This window comes from Schistocerca nitens, chromosome 8 (genome assembly GCF_023898315.1).
Source record: "Schistocerca nitens isolate TAMUIC-IGC-003100 chromosome 8, iqSchNite1.1, whole genome shotgun sequence".
Lineage (NCBI taxonomy): Eukaryota > Metazoa > Arthropoda > Insecta > Orthoptera > Acrididae > Schistocerca > Schistocerca nitens.
In genome coordinates this window covers 447,826,730-447,845,920 of record NC_064621.1, presented here as the reverse complement: position 1 = coordinate 447,845,920, position 19,191 = coordinate 447,826,730, and the positions used below count along the sequence as shown (strand labels likewise).

The 19,191-nt window shown below is 46.6% G+C and overlaps 1 protein-coding gene across 1 annotated transcript in view; it reads right to left on the bottom strand.

Moving 5' to 3' along the window:
• Positions 1–19,191, bottom strand: part of LOC126198758 (uncharacterized) — a 146,987-nt gene that overhangs the window by 19,811 nt on the left and 107,985 nt on the right. Inside the window, exon 2 of the mRNA XM_049935314.1 lies at positions 9,516–9,726. Within this exon, the coding sequence (XP_049791271.1) occupies positions 9,516–9,726 (211 nt within the window). The remainder of the gene's footprint in view (positions 1–9,515; positions 9,727–19,191) is intronic.

The window sequence follows — 19,191 nt, the reverse complement described above, 5'->3', positions numbered from 1 at the left end:
GCGCGGCGACAGTCGACAGTCTAACAGCGCATCGAGGAAGCTTCTCGCTCCGTAACACCGGCGACGTTACAACTCGGCCGCACCGCATTTAGAACGCGCATTGCGTTGTGCGCAGCGTGTGTGGTACCAGCTCAAATGGTTCAGATTGCTTTGAGCACTATGGGACTTAACATCTGAGGTCATAAGTATCCTAGAACTTAGAACTACTTAAACCTAACTAAGGGCATCACACACATCCGTGCCCGAAGCAGGATTCGAACCTGCGACCGTAGCTGTCGCGCGGTTCCAGACTGTAGCGCCTAGAATCGCTCGGCCACTCCGGCCGGCACACATTTAGTGAAACACCCTGTGTCTCTCTCTCTCTCTCTGTGTGTGTGTTTTTGTGTGTGTGTGTGTGTGTGTGTGTGTGTGTGTGTGTGTGTGTGACAAAAACATGGAAACACAAAAATGCAACGCATTACCGCGCCTAATACGGTGTCGCTTTCACTCGAATCTTATACAGTACTTCCTGCAAAATGGTGGCAGGTTAAGGAAACGAGAATGGAGTTGGATAGCGATCACACACTCTTCCCTCCAAAGTACATCACAAAGGCTGACTAATATTCAGATCTAATGACTGTGGTCAACAGGGCAGATGCGACTTTTCGTGCTCGTGCTCACACAATTAGTCCTGAACCATGGGAGCAGTGTGAACAGCGTCACTGCCACAGTAAACACAACGTCACCATTGGGGAACAAACACTGAACCACGGGATACACTTGAGCAGCCAAAACAGTCACAATCTTTCGCAGGAGTTCGACCTTGCATAATAACTATCGGGGCGGATGGAATACCACGATATGAATGCCCAAATCGTCGCCGAATCCTCGCCGTGTTTCACTTTTGTGACATATATTCTGCTGCAGTTGGAAACTGTTTGCAGCAAGACCCATCTGACCAAATGACTTTCTTCCACTGCTCCACAGTCCAGGTTTAATGACTTCGGCACTACGTTTTCTTTTATGGGAATTTCTATCACTTATGAGAGGTTTTGCAATTCCACTTTGCCCTGCAGTTCCCTGCTTATAGAGCTGCCTTATGTTGTTCTGCTGCTGAGAGGGTTCGTGAGTGCAGCATTCATTTCTGCAACGACTTTTGCCGCTATAGTCTTTTTACTTTTCGCCGTAATCCTCTTCAGTGACCTATCGCGATCACTCAGCGAGCATTTTCGTCCGCATTGTGACTTAGCGGATGATGTTTTTCCGCATTCGCCGTATACCGTATAAATCTTCGATACGATTCTTCTCGAAACACGAAACGTTTTGGCCACTTGCAACGTACTGATGGCACTGCACAGGTGCCATTCCTGGTCAAATACTTTCTAGCATCTGCATTTATGTTCATGCGTTTCTAATAGTATTTGCATATTTATGTCCAAAACACGCACACAAACCGGCCTTGGTGGCCGAGCGGTTCTAGGCGCTTCAGTCCGGAACCACTCCACTGCTACGGCTGCAGGTTCGAATCCTGCCTCGGGCATGGTTGTGTGTGTTTCTTAGGTTAGTTAGGTTTAAGTAATTCCCCCCCCCCCCCCCCACACACACACACACATGCACACACTCAGGAGGATAAAAGATCTGACAGAAGACTCTACTACAAAAACGAAAAGGGCGTACGGCAGAACATAAGACATACATGATAAAAAATGAATGTCGATTCAAACGAAGATCACACACTACAACTCGATAATCACACTCCATACGAAAAGTGACATAGAAAGCATGCTGAAGAAAGAACACAAAATCGCGAGAAAAATTCTCAGACCATAGCTGACAGACGAGGGATACAGATTACACTTTAGGAAAATCACAGAGAGGATTTCAAACCTAGCAACAGATGTCAGAAAAAGAAGGTTACAGTTCCACAAGCTCATCAGCAGGCTATCACTAACAAGATTCACCAACAGAATTCTGAAATACGTACAAGGGATCAAGACAACAATATCAAGGGCCACAAGTGAAATTTGACTTAGAAAATGCACAAATCGATGCAACATAAACTGAAGACAGACTCATATACAGGGATGAGATACACTTGTGCATTGTGAGGCCAGAGACTGAAGTCCCAAGGAAACTAGAGACAAAGTGGACTGAAGATAGAAAGAGACTCCAAGGAGAAGAAAATGGGAGAATTAGGAAAGATCAGAAAGAATGCTCAAAAGAGGGAGAATGCTTTGCGTGATCCTACAGGGTCTCAACACAAAAATATATACTTGCTTATAGGATGTTCAAACAGAAGTGTTGAATACTTTGAGAGGTGGCAGTTCTCATCGAAAGAAGAAAACTCCAGTAAACATTGATCCAGAAATACATACTTTCCGATATAAACACTTGTTTATAGGAAGGGCACCGCGACAGTTAGGTGAGGATATTAGCACAGTCGTCGTATTGGCGCTCTGTCAAATGTGTTGGCTGGATATTATGATGTTTTGCCCGCCCGGTTCGCCGTGGCGTCTAACGCTCCACGAATTTCATTTCATTGCTAGAGGAGTGTGTTTCTTTTGTCTTTGTACTATCCGCGATGTCTTCATGTCTTTTTTCATTTGGACGTTTTCAGTTTTACTCATTTCCTTACTTAATTTTCTAATTATCCACTATTTGTCAACATTTGGACATTGTAGGGATAAAGAACGCACTGCTTTCCGAGCGGGAAGGCGTCATGGTCCCCGGCACGAATCCAGCCGGCGGATTAGTGTCAAGGTCCGGTGTGCCGGCCAGTCTGTGAATGGTTTTTAAGTCGGTTTTCCATCTGCCTCGGCGAATGCTGGCTGGTTTCCCTTATTCCGCCTCAGTAACACCATGTCGGCGATTGCTGCGCAAACACTCTCTCCACGTACGCTTACACCATGATTACTCTACCGCGCAAACATTTTGGTTTACACTAGACTGGTGTGCGACGCTAACGGGACGGGTCCTCTGGGGGCTGAACCGCACAGTATCCCTGGGTTCGGTGTGGGGCGGTGGTGGGGTGAGTGGATTGTTATGTGGTTTTGTACCACTGAGGGCTACGGCGAGGACGAAGCCTCTACGTCGTTTCTAGGTCCCCAATTCAATACAATACAACTCGATGATGTCTTACTCACAGTATTCTAACTACTATTAGGTGGTATGCAGTCAGTTGAGTGGCTCGAGTTGTAGTTTACGTTACTGTTCGTCGAGTTTGTGCGCCTTATTGGACATTACTCTCAACAGTGAGTACGCATCATGGTGTTTTAGATTCTTCCAAACGCAGATTCTTTCACGTGTTTACTCTTACCGCTCTGTTTGTACATGCAGATGCTGCAGTACATTTACATTTTCTCTCTTCCATCACTTGTTAATAACAGAAGCCTAGTACTCGACAAGAGAAATGGTGGATATGACATTCTGCTGTAGTTCAGTAAATGGACGTAGCCTGCGAACCAAATCCTCTACGCTGAAAAATATACACAGCGCAGAGTGCCCTCTGATAAGCTGTTCGGCAGACTTTTCCAGCCTCTGATGGACACAGGAACCCTTTTTCCTTGGAAGATTGACAATGGAAAGCCCTTGCACAGTCCGCGCACGTGACATGGAGGATTGTCTGCTACGCTCGGTGGAAGAAACCCCTGGACCAGTGTGCGACTATCAGCAGCGGCAGAAAGCACGTCTCCCTCTCTTACTGGAGGGAGGGGAACAGTTCTGTCAATGGCTGTTGCAGAAGTGCGACGTACAACCATCGTTCACATCCAAGATTATCGATGAGGCATGGTTCACAAGAGATGGAATCGATAACTTCCATAACCAGAAAGTATGGGCAGATGTAAATAGCCAAGCAATTCAGGAACGAAAGCATCAACACCGATTCTCAATCAACACATGGAGAAGTTCGAGAATTATGGCACAATCAGCTTAACAGCTCATGCATCCAAATTGCTGACAAGAATAATATACAGAAGAATGGAAAAGAAAATTGAGAACGTGCTAGATGACGATCAGTTTGACTTTAGAAAAGGTAAAGGCACGAGAGAGGCAATTCTGACGTTGCGTTTGATAATGGAAGCAAGACTAAAAAAAATTCAGAACACGTTCGTAGGATTTGTCGACCTGGAAAAAGCCTTCAACAATGTAAAATGATGCAAGATGTTCGAAATTCTGAGAAAAATAGGGGTAAGCTATAGGGAGAGACGACTAAATACAATATGTAAAAGATCCAAGAGGGAATAGTAAGAGCGGCCGACCAAGAACGAGGTGCTCGTTTTAGAAAGGGTGTAAGACAGGGATGTAGTCTTTCGCTCCTACTGTTCAATCTGTACATAGAAGAAGCAATGATGGAAATAAAAGTAAGGTTTAGGAGTGGAATTAAAATTCAAGGTGAAAGGATTCAATGATAAGATTCGCTGATGACATTGCTATCCTGAGTGAAAGTGAAAAAGAATTACATAATATGCTGAATTCAATGAATAATCTAATGGATTGAGAGTAAATCGAAGAAAGACGAAAGTGATGAGAAGTCTCAGAAATGAGAACAGTGAGAAACTTAACATCAGGACTCATGGTCACGAAATAGATGAAGTTAAGGAATTCTTCTAGCTAGGCAGTAAAGTAACCAATGAACGGACAAAGCAAGTAGGACATAAAAAGTAGACTAGCTATGTAAAAAGGGCATTCCTGGCCAAGAGAAGTCTACTAGTATCAGATATAGGCCTTAAGTTAAGGAAGAAATTCCTGAGAACGTACGTCTGGAGTACAGCATTGTGTGGTAGTGAAACACAGACTGTGGGAAAATCGGAAAGAAGAGAATCGAAGCATTTGAGATGTGGTGCTGCAGACGAGCGTTGAAAATTAGGTGGCCTGATAAGGAAGGAATGAGGAGGTTCTGCGCAGAATCAGAAAGGAAAGGAATATCTGGAAAACACTAATAAGGGGAAGGGACAGGATAATAGGACATCTGATAAGACATGAGGAAATGACTTCCATGGTACTAGAGAGAACTGAAGAGGAAAAAAACTGTAGAGGAAGTCAGAGATTGGAATACATCCAGCAAATAATTGAGGACGTAGATTGCAAGTGCTACTCTTTGAGATGAAGGAGAGGAATTCGTGGCGGGCAGCATCAAACCAGTCAGAAGACTGGAAAGGGGTACTTGGGGATAAACAGGGCCACACGTGCTGCCACAAAGCTTAACTTGGAAGCGTTATCTGGACTTTCTCATTAATGTATTGCGCATCTAGCAGGAGGCTGTGCCATTGCAGCAGCGAACACAAATGTGGTTCACGCATGATGGGGCAACAACACATTTTCGTGACACGACAGCGTGTACGAACGTCTCACGCAGACATTTAAGAACCGCTGGAGAGGTCGGGGAAACCCACACCTTCAGCTGCTCGTTCTTCAGATCTCAATCATCTAGACTTTTGGTTATGGGGACACTTTAAGGAATTGGTCTACGCCACGCCAATCAATGACGTGCCGACACTGCGGGTGCAACAACATTCAGGTACACTTCAGCGGATGCGTCATTCCTTACACCGAAGGGCAGAGGGGTGCATTGTCATGAATGAACGCCACGTTGAACACCTATAAACACTTGTTTATCGCACCAAGTGTGCATTTCCGGACTCCTGTTTATTAAACATATTTTTCTTGTTTCGACGAGTACCACCACCTCTCAAAGTATTATATATATATATATACACACACTCCTGGAAATGGAAAAAAGAACACATTGACACCGGTGTGTCAGACCCACCATACTTGCTCCGGACACTGCGAGAGGGCTGTACAAGCAATGATCACACGCACGGCACAGCGGACACACCAGGAACCGCGGTGTTGGCCGTCGAATGGCGCTAGCTGCGCAGCATTTGTGCACCGCCGCCGTCAGTGTCAGCCAGTTTGCCGTGGCATACGGAGCTCCATCGCAATCTTTAACACTGGTAGCATGCCGCGACAGCGTGGACGTGAACCGTATGTGCAGTTGACGGACTTTGAGCGAGGGCGTATAGTGGGCATGCGGGAGGCCGGGTGGACGTACCGCCGAATTGCTCAACACGTGGGGCGTGAGGTCTCCACAGTACATCGATGTTGTCGCCAGTGGTCGGTGGAAGGTGCACGTGCCCGTCGACCTGGGACCGGACCGCAGCGACGCACGGATGCACGCCAAGACCGTAGGATCCTACGCAGTGCCGTAGGGGACCGCACCGCCACTTCCCAGCAAATTAGGGACACTGTTGCTCCTGGGGTATCGGCGAGGACCATTCGCAACCGTCTCCATGAAGCTGGGCTACGGTCCCGCACACCGTTAGGCCGTCTTCCGCTCACGCCCCAACATCGTGCAGCCCGCCTCCAGTGGTGTCGCGACAGGCGTGAATGGAGGGACGAATGGAGACGTGTCGTCTTCAGCGATGAGAGTCGCTTCTGCCTTGGTGCCAATGATGGTCGTATGCGTGTTTGGCGCCGTGCAGGTGAGCGCCACAATCAGGACTGCATACGACCGAGGCACACAGGGCCAACACCCGGCATCATGGTGTGGGGAGCGATCTCCTACACTGGCCGTACACCACTGGTGATCGTCGAGGGGACACTGAATAGTGCACGGTACATCCAAACCGTCATCGAACCCATCGTTCTACCATTCCTAGACCGGCAAGGGAACTTGCTGTTCCAACAGGACAATGCACGTCCGCATGTATCCCGTGCCACCCAACGTGCTCTAGAAGGTGTAAGTCAACTACCCTGGCCAGCAAGATCTCCGGATCTGTCCCCCATTGAGCATTTTTGGGACTGGATGAAGCGTCGTCTCACGCGGTCTGCACGTCCAGCACGAACGCTGGTCCAACTGAGGCGCCAGGTGGAAATGGCATGGCAAGCCGTTCCACAGGACTACATCCAGCATCTCTACGATCGTCTCCATGGGAGAATAGCAGCCTGCATTGCTGGATATACACTGTACTAGTGCCGACATTGTGCATGCTCTGTTGCCTGTGTCTATGTGCCTGTGGTTCTGTCAGTGTGATCATGTGATGTATCTGACCCCAGGAATGTGTCAATAAAGTTTCCCCTTCCTGGGACAATGAATTCACGGTGTTCTTATTTCAATTTCCAGGAATATATATATATATATATATATATATATATATATATATATATATATATATGTGTGTGTGTGTGTGAGAGAGAGAGAGAGAGCACACACATGCACAGGCGCACGCACACACACACACACACACACACACACACACACACACACACGTGTCAGGAAGAAGACATATGCCCTATTTCCAAGCTAGAGCACATTTCATGTATATAGTTATTATTTATTTTCTGTGTTTTTCAAATATTGTCATTGTGTACAACGCAGCAGAGTGTGCGAAGGAAGTTGAGACGAACCATCTGATACACAACACTTGCGGTCTAACAAGTCGGGAAACTACCTGAAATTGGCCTACCAAAACTAGCTAATCTACGGCTCGTGGGCGGTGCGCAACATTTTCAACATCATCACGGTCCCTTCGCGCAAACTATTAGTTCTAGAGAGAAAATAAATATGACCATCTTTGTAGGACATGTAATTTAGTTCAATTTTGCACTGTGACACGTTTCCGCTGGAGGGTGTGGTTTTTGACGTATGCAAGTAAAATGTATAAAAATGATATTACATGTATTCAAATCGTGGAAACCAGTCGGAATGGGGCATGTGTCTATACGAAACTTTCTTGTTTAGAAACACTAATACTATGAGCCCTCAAAGTGTGAACCTTTCCTCCCGACTTATCGTGTGTGTGTGTGTGTGTGTGTGTGTGTGTGTGTGTGTGTGTGTGCGCGTATGTGTGTATTTCTTGTGCTGGTGAAAAAGAGCAGTAGCTAAAGCTACACTACTGGCCATTAAAATTGCTACACCACGAAGATGACGTGCTACAGATGCGAAATTTAAGCGACAGGAAGAAGATCTTGTGACATGTAAATGATTAGCTTTTCAGATCATTCACACAAGGTTGGCGCCGGTGGCGACACCTACAAAGTGCTGACATGAGGAAAGTTTCCAACCGATTTCTCATACACAAACAGCAGTTGACCGGCGTTGCCTGGTGAAACGTTGTGGTGATGCCTCGTGTAAGGAGAAATGCATACCATCACGTTTCCGAGTTCGATAAAGGTCGGATTGCAGCGTGTCGCGACTGCGGTTTATCGTATCGCGACATTGCTGCTCGCGTTGGTCGAGATCCAATGACTGTTAGCAGAATATGGAATCGGTGGGTTCAGGAGCGTAATACGGAAAGCCGTGCTGGATCCCAACGGCCTCGTATCACTAGCAGTCGAGATGACAGGCATCTTATCCGCATGACTGTAACGGATACAGCCACGTCTCGATCCCTGATTCAACAGATGGGGACGTTTGCAAGACAACAACCATCTGCACGAACAGTTCGACGACGTTTGTAGCAGCACGGACTATCAACTCGGAGACCATGGCTGCGGTTACCTTTGACGCTGCATCACAGACAGGAGCGCCTGCGATGGTGTACTCAACGACGAACCTGGGTGCACGAATGGCAAAACGTCATTTTTTCGGATGAATCCAGGTTCTGTTTACAGCATCATGATGGTCGCATCCGTGTTTGGCGACATCGCGGTTAACGCACATTGGAAGCGTGTATTCGTCATCGCCATATTGGCGTATCACCCGGTGTGATGGTATGGGGTGCCGTTGGTTACACGTCTCGGTCACCTCTTGTTCGCATTGACGGCACTCTGAACAGTGGACGTTACATTTCAGATGTATTACGACCCGTAGCTCTAACCTTCAGCCGGCCGGTGTGGACAAGCGGTTAAAGGCGCTTCAGTCTGGAACCGCGCGACCGCTACGGTCGCAGGATCGAATCCTGCCTCGGGCATGGATGTGTGTGATGTCCTTAGGTTAGTTAGGTTTAAGTAGTTTTAAGTTCTAGGGGACTGATGACCACAGATGTTAAGTCCCATAGTGCTTAGAGCCATTTGAACCATCTAACCTTTATTCGATCCCTGCGAAACCCTAAATTTCAGCAGGATAATGCACCACCGCATGTTGCAGGTCCTGTACGGGCCTTTCTGGATACAGAAAATGTTCGACTGCTGCCCTGGCCAGCAGATTCTCCAGATCTCTCACCAACTGAAAACTTCTGGTCAATGGTGGCCGAGCAATTGGCTCGTCACAATACGCCAATCACTACTCTTCATGAACTGTGGTATCGTGTTGAAGCTGCATGGGCAGCTGTACCTGTACACGCCATCCATGCTCTGTTTGACTCAATGCCCAGACGTATCAAGGCCGTTTTTACGGCAAGAGGTGGTTGTTCTGGGTACTGGTTTCTCAGGATCTATGAACCCAAATTGGGTGAAAATGTAATCACCTGTCAGTTGTAGTATAATATATTTGTCCAATGAACACCCTTTTATCATCTGCATTTCTTCTTGGTGTAGCAATTTAAATGGCCAGTAGAGTATATTGCAAGGGTGGAGCAGAACAGACGACTTACTCTTGAGACGCCTGCCGACGGGGTCGCAGGGCGCCTCGCCCAGAGCGCACTTGAGCTGCCTGGTGAGGTAGCGCTTGTCTGCGAGCGCGTGGTCCAGCTGCTGGTCCGAGACCCTGGGCCGCTGCTGCTGCTGCTGGGCGCCAGCCAGGGAGGCGCTCAGGCACAGCGCGGCGGCCGCCAGCAGGGCGAGGCGAAGCGTGTAGCGGGCCATCTGCACACAGAAAGCACCACTGCGTAAGCCCCCAGTACGGGCACATCACATACTTCAGTAACGAGAAAATATCATAGAGCTAACCATTCTTATGGTAACATCTCGGTAGTACAGCTTTCGTGAATCTTTTTGCGGTAATTTTTGTGTCTAGTGTGAGGTTTGCGCCACGCTGGAAAATGGTCAAACTCCAATTGCTTCCAATAATTGTCGTGCAATTGCTCAACCACGTGTCCAATGAAAATTTACGACAGTATATACACTTAATGGAGGAAGGAGATGGGCGGAATTAAGTTCACTGGATGAAACATTTGTCACCTCTTAAATGGGTGCATTGGTCGTTCTGGAGCGCTGCAGGTAGTGTAGAACTGATACCAGACAATCATGTGATCCAAAATTGTTAAGCCTTTCGTGGCCACTTGTTGACAACCTGCCTATTGACTTCCGTCTCGGGTTCTTCAGCCGACGTTCAACTAATGATTTTTCTGACGTTTCGCCATCACAAGTGGCTGGCATTGTCAAAGCTTCACCCTCCATTGCCGGTGGTGAACTGGAGCCAAGCTCGCGGCCGCAGACTATACAGGGTGAGTCACCTAACATTACCGCTGGATATAGTTCGTAAACCACATCAAATACTGACGAATCGATTCCACAGACCGAACGTGAGGAGAGGGGCTAGTGTAATTGGTTAATACAAACCATACAAAAATGCACAGAAGTATGTTTTTTAACACAAACCTTCGTTTTTTTAAATGCAACCCCGTTAGTTTTGTTAGCACATCTGAAAATATAAACAAATACGCAATCAGTGCCGTTTGATGCATTGTAAAATGTTAATTACATCCGGAGATATTATAACCTAAAGTTGACGCTTGAGTATCACTCCTCCGCTGTTCGATCGTGTGTATCGGAGAGCACCGAATTACGTAGGGATCCAAAGGGAACGGTGATGGACCTTTGGTACAGAAGAGACTGGAACAGCACATTGCGTCCACATGCTAACACCTTTTTATTGGTCTTTTTCACTGACGCACATGTACATTACCATGAGGGGTGAGGTACACGTACACATTTCGTTTTCAATTACGGAGTGGAATAGAGTGTGTCCCGACATGTCAGGCCAATAGATGTTCAATGTGGTGGCCATCATTTTCTGCACACAATTGCAATCTGTGGCGTAATGAATGTCGTACACGCCGCAGTACATCTGGTGTAACGTCGCCGCAGGCTGCCACAATACGTTGTTTCATATCCTCTGGGGTTGTAGGCACATCACGGTACACATTCTCCTTTAACGTACCCCACAGAGAGAAGTCCAGAGGTGTAAGATCAGGAGAACGGGCTGGCCAATTTATGCGTCCTCCACGTCCTATGAAACGCCCGTCTAACATCCTGTCAAGGGTCAGCCTAGTGTTAATTGCGGAATGTGCAGGTGCACCATCATGCTGATACCACATACGTCGACGCATTTCCAGTGGGACATTTTCGAGCAACGTTGGCAGATCATTCTGTAGAAACGCGATGTATGTTGCAGCTGTTTGGGCCCCTACAATGAGGTGAGGACCAATGAGGTGGTCGCCAATGATTCCGCACCATACATTTACAGTCCACGGTCGCTGTCGCTCTACCTGTCTGAGCCAGCGAGGATTGTCCACGGACCAGTAATGCATGTTCCGTAGATTCACTGCCCCGAGGTTTGTGAAACCTGCTTCATCGGTAAACAGGTAGAACTGTAACGCATTCTCTGTTAATGCCCATTGACAGAATTGCACTCGATGATTAAAGTCATCACCATGTAATTGCTGATGTAACGACACATGAAACGGGTGAAAGCGGTGACGATCCAGTATGCGCATGACACTACTTTGACTCAGTCCACCGGCTCTCGCAATGTCCCGTGTACTCATGTGTGGGTTCATGGCAACAGCAGCTAACACACTAACTGCACCCGCTTCTCCTGTGACGGGCCTGTTACGGACCCGTTTGCGTGCTACGACCATACCTGTTGCATACAGTTGACGGTAGATGTTTTGTTGACGGTAGATGTTTTGCAATGTGCGGCACTTCGGATGCTCTCTGTCCGGGTACCGTTCTGCATACACCCTGCAGGCTTCAGCTGCATTTCGGCGACACTCGCCATAGATGAGTATCATCTCCGCCTTTTCAGAGTTCGAATACACCATGGTCACAGTTCCTACAACACTACACTATCATAGACGTCTGGTAACATGGTGTACTACAGTTGGTCTGCGTACGGAGACGAATGCAGAATAACAATAGCAGCAAGCGCTACATGCGGACACTGCGACAGCTATACCAAACCACAACAGTGCACTACAGCCACATTCGTAAACACGGTCGTCATCGTAAACATGTCCCTGCAGATGCTGCTCGCCGACCGTGGCCCGTGTTTGTTACAACACACAACTGAACGTCGAAGGTTTCAAGCGTCAACTTTAGGTTACAATATCTTTGGATGTAATTAATATTTTACAATGCAACAAACGGCACTGATTACGTATTTGTTTATATGTTCAGATGTGCTAACAAAACTAACGTGGTTCCATTTAAAAAAACGTAGGTTTGTGTTAAAAAACATACTTCCGTGCATTTTCGTATGGTTTGTATTAAACAATTACACTAGCCCCTCTCCTCACGTTCGGTCTGTGGAATCGGTTCGTCAGTATTTGATGTGGTTTACGAAATATATCCAGCGGTAACGTTAGGTGACTCACCCTGTATGTACCGGGCGCGCCAACGTCCGAGGGCTTCTCCGCGGTCATTTCCGGTGCAGTTCTCCTCTTGCTACCTGCGACGGTCGTTCGCTGCAGTACGAGAAGCCAGTATCCGTTACCTTAAGGCTTTCCTCTTTCTTGTTGAAGCTGTTCCCGTGTTTTTGTATTTCTACAGCTTTTCTGAACAAGCGCGTGTGATAGTGCTTCTCTACAGCCAGAACTTACGAGTCGGCGAATTTTATTACGTGGTCGATCTCACTCAGTGCGTGCTCTGCCACGGCCGATTACTCCACCTGCCCCAGCCTGCAATGTCGCTTATCTTCTTTTATCCTGGTGTTGATTGATCGTCCAGTCATTCCGACAAAACTTTACCGCACGTGCGTGGTATTCGGTACATTCCCAACATTGCAAGTGGGTCCCTTTTCTGCTTTGCCGATCTAAGACACTCTTTGATCTTCCTTGTCGGTTTGAAAATCGTCTTTATGCCATGTTTGCGCAATATACGGCTGATTCTGTCCGTCACTTTGGGAATGTATGGCAGAAAGGCCGTACCTGATATTTCTTTCTCTGATTCCTTACTTCGCAGAGTGTTTGGCTCTGTTACACTTCTAATATAATTTGTGGAGTACCCATTGTTCCTCAGAACACTTTCCAGGTGTTGCATTTCGCGTCTGAGTTGCTGCGGCTCACATATTCGTCCTGCTCGTGTTACGAGCGTATTAATCATGCCGCCAACGGTAATGGAGGGTGAAGCTTTGATAATGCCAGCCACTCGTGCTGGCGAAACGTCAGAAAAATCATTAGATGTACGTCGGCCGAAGAACCCGAGACAGAAGCCAATAGGCAGGTTGACAATCATGTGATGCTCCACTGCTGAGGTAATTTGTGGAAGTGAAGTGGTGAGCGTGCAACCAGCGCACCTGGGTCGACGTGGAGACGTGACACAATGACAGAAAGGTCCTACTGTATTTGAATGTGCCCTTCACTTCACTGTGAACGAAGCTACCCCAGTTGTTGGTATTGTAATACTTTCATATAATTTTATACACAGTATGTTATATTCCAAGCTAAAATTTATGAAAAGGAATTACTTTATCTTCGATGTTACTAATGATAAGTACTAGCTCTGAATGTATAATTAAAATTATTTTCCTTAGGAAGATTTGAAATTACGAATTATTTAGCACACTTAAAATTTCTGTTATTAATTACGAAATCCAGTGCTGTTTACTACTCTTATTTCTGGATTCATCTATGAAAATGTAATGGAAAGTAATAGAAATTCATTTCTCAAGGAAAACTGTAAATCCTTTGGAAATTGGTTATTACCGCAGAGTGAAAACCTCAAAATTTATTTATATCAGTTCCACCATGAGAACATAAAATGCTTCAAGAATCAGAGCCCTAGACAAGAAGAACTGGAGCCAACTCTGCACAAAGAGCTAGGTAAACTGAAAAGTTTATTGTAATCTTACTCCTCTCAAATCTTCGGGAAAGACTTTGCTTATTTTGGACGATAACTGGAATTAGAAGGAGTGGGGATATTACACACTGTTATAAAATTCTGCTCGTATATTTTTACAAATTCTGTCGCCGGAAAAGTAACAGTTGTACAGCTTAACGGCAAGGGGAATGCAATAGAGGAAATTAAAAATCTAGGAAGCAACGTGGTGAGCTTAGGGCTCGAGATGCGACAGTGCTGTCACGTGCCTGCGACACGCGGGGGTGTCGTGGTAGACGTGGCAGGCGGCGATTTACCTGTCCCCCGGGGCTGCTGCGTCTTCATTACGGCGGCGTATCGCGTTAAGCCCCGGCCGCGAGCGGAGACGCCGTCGAGGTCGCCTTAATGGAGCCCACACGCCCGCCAGCCACGCCTCGCCCGGTGGCTAAGCGTTTTAATCTGCCGCCGGCCGCCGTTACCCTCACACGAGGCTCAAACTCCCGCTTACACCGCAGCTGCGCCGCTAACGCTGCCTCCACTTTCCGGGCGACTAAGCGCATCACACTGCCAATTAATCAGCGTGTTTCTGCGAAGACTATACCTATCAGCCAGAATATTATGACCCACGACCTACTATCAATATAAACCCGTCCAGGCGATAACAGCGCCACCTGGTGAGGAATAACTGCTAGTCAGACACAAATACGGTGCATGTACAGGGTGTTTCAAAAATGACCGGTATATTTGAAACGGCAATAAAAACTAAACGAGCAGCGATAGAAATACACCGTTTGTTGCAATATGCTTGGGACAACAGTACATTTTCAGGCAGACAAACTTTCGAAATTACAGTAGTTACAATTGTCAACAACAGATGGCGCTGCGGTCTGGGAAACTCTATAGTACGATATTTTCCACATATCCACCATGCGTAGCAATAATATGGCGTAGTCTCTGAATGAAATTACCCGAAACCTTTGACAACGTGTCTGGCGGAATGGCTTCACATGCAGATGAGATGTACTGCTTCAGCTGTTCAATTGTTTCTGGATTCTGGCGGTACACCTGGTCTTTCACGTGTCCCCACAGAAAGAAGTCACAGGGGTTCATGTCTGGCGAATAGGGAGGCCAATCCACGCCGCCTCCTGTATGTTTCGGATAGCCCAAAGCAATCACACGATCATCGAAATATTCATTCAGGAAATTAAAGACGTCGGCCGTGCGATGTGGCCGGGCACCATCTTGCATAAACCACGAGGTGTTCGCAGTGTCGTCTAAGGCAGTTTGTACCGCCACAAATTCACGAAGAATGTCGAGATAGCGAGATGCAGTAATCGTTTCGGATCTGAAAAATGGGCCAATGATTCCTTTGGAAGAAATGGCGGCCCAGACCAGTACTTTTTGAGGATGCAGGGACGATGGGACTGCAACATGAGGCTTTTCGGTTCCCCATATGCGCCAGTTCTGTTTATTGACGAAGCCGTCCAGGTAAAAATAAGCTTCGTCAGTAAACCAAATGCTGCCCACATGCATATCGCCGTCATCAATCCTGTGCACTATATCGTTAGCGAATGTCTCTCGTGCAGCAATGGTAGCGGCGCTGAGGGGTTGCCGCGTTTGTATTTTGTATGGATAGAGGTGTAAACTCTGGCGCATGAGACGATACGTGGACGTTGGCGTCATTTGGACCACAGCTGCAACACGGCGAACGGAAACCCGAGGCCGCTGTTGGATCACCTGCTGCACTAGCTGCGCGTTGCCCTCTGTGGTTGCCGTACGCGGTCGCCCTACCTTTCCAGCACGTTCATCCGTCACGTTCCCAGTCCGTTGAAATTTTTCAATCAGATCCTTTATTGTATCGCTTTTCGGTCCTTTGGTTACATTAAACCTCCGTTGAAAACTTCGTCTTGTTGCAACAACACTGTGTTCTAGGCGGTGGAATTCCAACACCAGAAAAATCCTCTGTTCTAAGGAATAAACCATGTTGTCCACAGCACACTTGCACGTTGTGAACAGCACACGCTTACAGCAGAAAGACGACGTACAGAATGGCGCACCCACAGACTGCGTTGTCTTCTATATCTTTCACATCACTTGCAGCGCCATCTGTTGTTGAAAATTGTAACTACTGTAATTTCGAAAGTTTGTCCGCCTGCAAATGTACTGTTGTCCCAAGCATATTGCAACAAACGGTGTATTTCTATCGCTGCTCGTTTAGTTTTTATTGCCGTTTCAAATATACCGGTCATTTTTGAAACACCCTGTAGTATTAGCGAGCGTGCTGTCCGTATGTAGTAGAGTGGGAAAGGCGCTATATATATCTGACCGAGGGCAGATTGTTATGGCCCAGAGGCTTGAAACGGGCATTCCGGAAAATGCACAACCTGTCGGCTGTTCGAAGAGTGCTGTGGTGAGTGTCTTCAACGCGTGGCGAAACTCAGGTGAAACCACGTCCAGACGTCGTGGGGTTGGACTGCGTCCCTCATTACAAATGTCAAACGTCGTAGGCTGGACAGACTGGTGAAACAGGACAGGCGGCGAACTGTGTCGAAACAAACGTCAGACTTTAACGCTGGGCAGAGAAAAAGTATGTCTGAACCCACAGTGCACTGAACACTCCTAATGATGGGCCCCTGCAGCCGAAGGCCCACGCAAGTGCCAACGTTAACACCACGGCGTCGGCAACTACTACGTAAATGTGCACATGACCTTTGGCATTGAACACTGACTCAGTGGCAGAGCGCTGCACTCTCTGATGAATCCCAATACCTTCACTATCATACCGAGGGGAGCGAGCGAGTCCGTGACCAGGGCAAGAGCTCCTTGACATCTGTACTGCAGAGCGGAGAAAAGCTTGCGGCACTCCATTATGGAGAACATTCACATGAGCAGCCATGGTTCTAGCTGAGCTCGTGCAAGACACCAAGGCCAAGGAGTATCGTACACTGGTTGCAGACCACACACACCTCTTCATGATGAACATGTTTCAGGAATGCTGTAGCGTTTTTCATCAAGATAATGCGCCAAGTCACAAGCCCAGAGTGTGACTGAGTGGTTCGAGGAACACAGTGGCGAGTTCCAGTTGATGTGCTGGCACACAACTCACCATACCTGATACTGATCGAACACTTCTGTGACTGAGCATGGCGTCAGAGCTCATCGCCCGCTACCCGGAATTTACGGGATTTAAGTGACGTGTGTGTGCAGATATGGTGCCCGCTTCATCCAGTGACCTACCAAGGCCTCACTGCTTCCTTGCCACGACGCGTCGCCACTGTTATATGTGCCAAAGGTGAACATGCGGGCTACTAGGTAGGTGGTCACAATGTCCTGGCTGATCTACTGTATGTATAATTTCGAACCCATGCCACGTTACAAGTCGACACGATTAACGTGATTTAATATGAGCGCAGAAAGACTCTGATGAGCCAAAACATTATGACCACGTCATTAACAGCTTCCACCTCATTTCTAAAGTTTACCTTATCCGAAAAACTGAAGAGTGAGAGAGGAGAAGGAGATTATTGTTTAACGTCCCGTCGACAACGTTGTCATTAGAGACGGAGCACAAGCTCGGATTAGGGAAGTATGGGGAAGGAAATCGACCGTGTCCTTTTAAAGAACCACCCCGGCATTTTCCTGAACCGATTTAGGAAAATCACGGGAAACCTAAATCAGGATGGTTGGAAGCGGGTTTCAAACGCCATCCTTCCGAATGTGAATCCAGTGTGCCACATCTCTCGGTAGCACTACTTAGAAACATTACCTACGTAGTAAGAAGTGTTACGTATGCCAGAACGTACCATATCCGTTACATCTTTCACCTCAAGTCTTGCTGTTCATATCGAAGAGTACTAAATCCAGTCTTACTTCGTTTCCAAGAAGTGCCAAATCCAGGCAGCCAATCGTTGCTCGTATTGATAATAATGTCACATACAACGTGGCCGACATTTGTTTACATGACATTGTATATTGTAAGGACGTCATGGCGTTTTTTATATTCGTTGTGAGTTTTTAATGAAATTATGAAGTCTGATTAATCAAATAAATACTGTGATTCGCCAACAGAAACTCCAGAACAACAGTTACCAAACTTAAGGCAATTTTCTGCCAAAACGTACAAAATCCATTTTTATTTAAGCAGTAACAATTAAACAAACCGAGCGGTGTAAGGCGCTGCAGTCCTGGACTGTGCGGCTGGTCTTGGCGGAGGTTCGAGTCCTCCCTCGGGCTTGGGTGTGTGTGTTTATCCTTAGGGTAATTTAGGTTAAGTAGTGTGTAAGCTTAGGGACTGATGACCTTAGCAGTTAAGTCCCATAAGATTTCACACACATTTAAAAAACTAAACAAATAAACATTTAACAGAGATACTTGGCGCAATGTGTCTCACTCAACATCTGTCTGAATATAACAGCAAAGCTACAAAACATATTCTAATGTTATTGTGGTTGTAAAACATTATTTGTTTCTCCTGTTAAATTAGATTTTATGGATTTGGCACCTTTTGTAAATGAACCACTATTCTCTGAGTGTAACCAGAAAGTAGCTAGTATCCCCTTCCTCCAGCCTCCACCTCGCCATAAGATGTACATCCACATCGCCCTCAACTGATAAAATAGACTAAAATGGAATGGCCTATGATGTGACGAGTATTGGCAGCGTCACAGTAACAGTTATTAGCGTGCTCGGCCCCTATATCTCCAAGGAAGTCACTCTCGGAAGAGCTACACAGAATTTATTGTGAAGCTGCCAACACCCAGGACAATATATGCTATTATATTTTAGCCTATTTTATCAGTTGGCAGTGATGCGTATGTACGTCTTAAGATGACTCGGTTGTAAGGAAAGTAACATGTAATTCTACCTTTCTTATTCATGTTTTATTCTGATCGGTTTCGGTTCTTGCATTGCAGTTCTGATGACAAAGGTTTGGCCTTTCAAACATGTAAATCTTAGTGTTTTTTACATTGGAAACATGGGGTACAGTGACATTTTAACACTGAATGTAGCAACTCCGACCTTGTATCCATTATGGATAAAATCGAACATGAAATGCAGTTAGAAGGGATATATGAATAGACAATTCAATGGATCCTGGACCAAGCAATTTCTCAGTTAGAAATTTGGAAACAAGTCAGAGACAATTCCGTGATTGGAGGTGAGTAGACGGTGTTAGAAAAAATGTAGCCCCAAGATGGGAGCGCGTAACTGGCAAAAGAGTATTCATGTGAAAGCCTAGAGGTACGTAAAATGGCTGATGACAATGACCACTCTGACTACCATGATCGGATA